Here is a 4661-nt window from a genome sequence, read left to right as displayed (position 1 = left end):
AAGCTGTGTTAGGGACAGTGGTGGAACATACAGCTGAGGAGGCTTTCTGCGTGGGTGGGTTCTGTGTGGTGATCGGTCAGATCATAGTGCACATACATACATACATTCCCGTTCTTCAAGCTGGTGATTTCCTTGCCTGGATGTCTGTGTGAGAGAAACCGTTTGAGTATCTTCTGGAACATTTTTCATAGCTAATACCTTTGGAAGGAAACGTGCATCATTCCCAATACAGTCCTTTCTCACATGTCAAAATCAGCACAATAATGAGGACTCTGTTTAAAGCAAAAAATGGGAGGAGGGCGGGATGGGAAGGAAGTTTTGGGTTTTTTGGGGGGTGAAGATTGCAATATGGAGTAACTTAAACTTTTGCTGGGGAGAGTTCTTTTGTCTGAGAAAATATGTAATTTTCACCAGATGGTCAGATTTTCCCACTCTCAACGTCATAAAACTATATAAATGAGAAAGAGGGCAGGAAAATCCAGGCATACCCCCCACATGACCAAGCGTACTTACCTTACATGGGTTGCTGTGTTTGGTTTTTACAACGCCTTTGTATAAGTAACTGCAAAATATTCAAACTTGGCATCGGGTTTAAAGTTTCCTTTTCTCCTCTAACCACAACAGAAGGAAGAAATGGAGATGATGACTGAGAGACAGAGAGACACTCGGTGTTTCTGGAACAATGCTCCTGAAAAAAGTGATTATGAGGCTGTAGAAGCCCTTATTTCTATGAGTTGCAACTGGAAATCAGACTTCAAAAAACATGCAGAAATGAGACCTATAACTCCAGCATCTGATATGTCAGAGGAGAGTGATGAGACTTTGCTTCCTGGAGCAGCAGACTTTAACGTGATACCAGCATTTGTAAGTTTTGTTATTTGTGCGTGTACGTGCTTGTTTTTAGCAGTTAGTGTGGTGATATGTTGGTAATATGTCACCCCTTACTGTGTCTCTCTCCCCTGCACAGTGCCTGACTCCTCCCTACAGCCCTTCCGACTTTGAGATGTCGCATCCGGGGGCACCGGCTGCCAAGCCTCCTCCAGCTGTACCTCAGAGAGAGGTGGAGAGGCCTCCAGCAGGCGGGCTTCTGAAAGCTCAAGCCACGAGCGTTATCCGCCACACGGCTGATGCCCAGCTTTGTAACCACAAAACCTGCCCGGTGAGAACAGCCAGCGTGCTGAAATACCAGGACAGTGTCTCGAGGGAAACAAACAGTAAACAAAATGCCGAAGCAGAAGATTCAGCGTGTTCCCCCACGGTGCCGAGCAGAGCCAGTGATGGGAGCGGCGAACTGCCAGTGGCAGAAGGAAAAACCGCAGATCCAGCTGCTGGCCCGGTGCCTGAGACAAAGCCCTCAGTCAGCAGGCATCAGCCTGTCCCCGGGTCAGCGCAGCAGTTGGCGGCACTGGCACCACCAGGCCCTGCCCAAGGCAGTGGGGCCCCCCCCATGCCAGTGATTTGCCAGATGGTCCCGCTGCCGGCGAACAACAATGTTGTGACAGCCATGGTGCCCAGCACTGCGCCAAGCCAGCAGCCGGCTCTCTGTCAGCCCATGGTCTTCATGGGCACACAAGTTCCCAAAGGTGCTGTTATGTTTGTCGTGCCCCAGCCAGTTGTGCAGAGCACAAAGGCTCCTATTATTAGTCCCAATGGCACGAGACTCTCTCCCATTGCTCCTGCTCCCGGCTTTGTACCTTCTGCAGCGAAAGCCACTCCTCTGGTTGATTCTTCAAGAATAAGAAGTCACATTTGCAGCTACCCAGGATGTGGGAAAACGTATTTCAAGAGCTCCCATTTGAAGGCTCATATCAGAACACACACAGGTTGGTCACAGTTGCTGGATGTTAACGATCAAGAGAGAAAATTGTGGCTCTATATACGACTTGTTAAGGTTCTAGAGATTACCGGATTTGTTCACAGATCAGATTGTAGGGCAGCAATGAAATACTTTTTTTTGCCAGCGTGCATTATAATGCTGCTTAATCTCTGACAGGAAATCTCCCAGAGGGGAAGTTGACTCAGCAGTTTGTGCTGGGCTTGCTTCATGTCAGAGGCGTTCAGTAATGCTTCTTGCGAGTGTGGGAGCAAGGCCTCGCCCAGTGCAGAGTGTGCTTTTCCAAAGCCAAAGATGCCTTATTAGGCTGCTCCACAAGAATGGCTTTGTCAGAAGCAGGTAAAACTTAGAGATTCTTTTATGAAGGGATATTGGTTATTTTAGAGTCACTGCTCCATGCCTCAGCTCTCAATCACAGTGTATTTTCACATAGGTTCACCATGCACTGTCAGGGCTCAGTTAACATAAAACGTTACAGGTTGCATGTGAAGGGGTGGTTGTGGTCTTTTTGCTAAGTCGTCATCACCCGCACTTCCTGTGGGGACGTCTTGAGACGTAAAGAGCATCTCAAACTATTTGGTTTCAAAGACTTGATATCCCTTTGTATTACTTAGCCTTGAGGATAGTGAATCTGCATGTTTAAATATTGATATATAAACATTTTTTCACATTTCATGTATATAAAAATAACACTTGTGTAGATTTTTGGCTCAACTGTCACAGTAGAAACTTCAGAAGTTCCTCAGTTAGTACTCATGGGGTTTTTTCTTTGTAATTTTTTTTCTTGTAGGAGAAAAGCCGTTTAGCTGTAGTTGGAAAGGCTGTGAGAGAAGGTTTGCACGATCTGATGAACTCTCTCGCCATCGCAGAACGCACACCGGGGAGAAGAAATTTGCTTGCCCAATGTGTGAGCGGCGGTTCATGAGGAGCGACCACTTAACGAAGCACGCACGTCGCCACTTATCGGCTAAGAAGTTACCAAACTGGCAAATGGAAGTGAGCAAGTTAAATGATATTGCCGCACCGCCAGCGTCTGCAGCCACGCAGTGAAAGGCCTCATTCTGAAGACGGCAGAATTAACTGTTGTCGCTGGGATATGCCAGCTGAAAAAAGGCTTTTGCTCCTGGTCTGTGATTCTGCCGCGCCAGCTACTGATGGCTGCGCAGCAGAGAGGCAAAGGCAGCCTGCGCTCAGGCACAAACAATGTTGATGGGAAAACTGGTGGCTGATCGGAATAGCGGGTGTCTTGTGCATTGGTAAGGAGAGAGAGAAAGGGAAGGTTCTAGAGCGGAGCAGCAAACATCATGCCAGTTTTGAATTCTGCAAATTATTCTTATATACTCTAAATCGGACACGTGTTAGTGTTGCTGCAGGTCTGCTTGACACCAGCTCCGGTTTTAACGGTCAGTTGTCAGTCTTCAGTAGAGCACAGACTGGGAACACAGCAATGTACGGGCACAGGCTTGAAAGCCCAGGTCGTGCCTGCCTAAGATAATCTAAATTGGCTTTCCTACTTCTGCCACGTTTTCTCGGTGGAATCTTTTCCTCCCGCCCATTCTCCAGCCCCATCATTGGTGATGATTTGGTGCCAGACTTGTGAAGATTTTAGACCTCTCCTCCTGCAGGGAGTGTTTAATGCAACCAGCTGTTTACTGCTGTCTGGAGCAGCTCAGGGTGGGTGTCCTGCGGCACCACAAGGGCAGCTGGAGGGTGGGAATGTTTCTGAATCCTCATTAGCTTTCTCCTATTTTCCCAGCTCATTTGGCAAGCTTTGTGATTATTACAGTTGGTTATACCGGGGCATCGTACGGTGCTTCTGCTTTTGTGTTGCTTACAGTTTCCTTTCTACCTTCTCACGATTGTGTACTCTGCGTTTTTCATGAGCAGATACAGTGCACGTTTAAGAGGAACATTATAACTGTAAACTACTTGGGTTGGTTAAGGAGGAAAACCAAGAATCTTAGGCTTCTTGGTGGTGTTATTATTTGAAAGATGGTTTATACTAAAAATGAAATGGATATATTATATATTGTATTAAATTAGAAAGTTGTGATTTGACAGGTAAAACAAGGCAATAAAGACACCGGCCTAGAATTTAAACTGTAGCTTTTGTGACAATGCATCAACTTTCACTGTTTCTATTTTATTGTACTCTGTTGAAGACACATATCAGAAAGTGGGCAGTTTGAAAATAGTGTATTAGATACGCTTTTTGTGACTACTCTAAAGATTTGCACATTTCTTACGTTGTACTTTATACTTTGTTTACAATAAAACCAATTTTCTTTAAAATAGACTTTTTTTTTTTTCAATTCATAGCAGAACTTACTCCGTGGCAAGGCAAATACCTCAAAACACAATACAGTGTCCATCATTATGTGTCCTGACCAATGAAACACTATCTCTTAATTTTTGATTTTTTTTTTAGCTCTGTAAAGCCCACAGGAGTGGAATTTCAAGTCTGCACTTACTGCTCTGAGTCTCTTGTTTTGCTGTGGGTTCATTTTCTTTTTTTCCTCCTTGCTCTTCAGTTCCCCCTTCTTTTCTTCAGGCAGCCAAAAATAAATGTGCTTGTGTGGGCCATTATGACGGGTGAAAAATAGTTCTTTTTTGTTGGCGATGGAACCACGCTGTCTTCCCCAGGATGGAACGCAGCCCCTGTTTCTGGTACTGGGCACTTACTGTCGCTGTTCTCCAGGGCAGGGGGTTGCCTGCCCACCCACTCCCACACCCCCGATAGAGCTGTCTCCTGCTGGAGACCCCTGCAGGGAAGAGGGCAGGGCGGTGGGTTTTCACCTTCTCCGGTCGCGGGTGGGCAGCAGGTTTC

General features: G+C 46.2%; 1 protein-coding gene across 1 annotated transcript; it reads left to right on the top strand.

Moving 5' to 3' along the window:
- Window positions 1-633: 633 nt before the first annotated feature.
- KLF10 (Kruppel-like factor 10) lies at window positions 634-2884 on the top strand. Its single transcript, XM_010145524.1, has 3 exons — window positions 634-864; window positions 968-1823; window positions 2625-2884. Exons 1-3 carry the CDS (start codon window positions 634-636, stop codon window positions 2882-2884), a joined length of 1347 nt encoding a protein of 448 aa, XP_010143826.1.
- Window positions 2885-4661: the final 1777 nt, after the last annotated feature.

This window comes from Buceros rhinoceros, unplaced genomic scaffold, assembly GCF_000710305.1.
Source record: "Buceros rhinoceros silvestris isolate BGI_N320 unplaced genomic scaffold, ASM71030v1 scaffold32531, whole genome shotgun sequence".
NCBI classification, from domain to species: Eukaryota; Metazoa; Chordata; class Aves; order Bucerotiformes; family Bucerotidae; genus Buceros; species Buceros rhinoceros.
Note: the sequence above shows the minus strand (reverse complement) of the source record. Positions and strands in the feature narration are given on the sequence as shown.

What these genes read in the sequence shown, in the direction of transcription:
- KLF10 (XM_010145524.1), top strand. Translation starts at nt 634, where the DNA reads ATGGAGATGATGACTGAGAGACAGAGAGACACTCGGTGTTTCTGGAAC. An exon ending in TTAACGTGATACCAGCATTT is followed by an intron (nt 865 to 967) that starts GTAAGTTTTGTT and finishes TCCCCTGCACAG; the next exon opens with TGCCTGACTCCTCCCTACAG. An exon ending in TCATATCAGAACACACACAG is followed by an intron (nt 1,824 to 2,624) that starts GTTGGTCACAGT and finishes TTTTTCTTGTAG; the next exon opens with GAGAAAAGCCGTTTAGCTGT.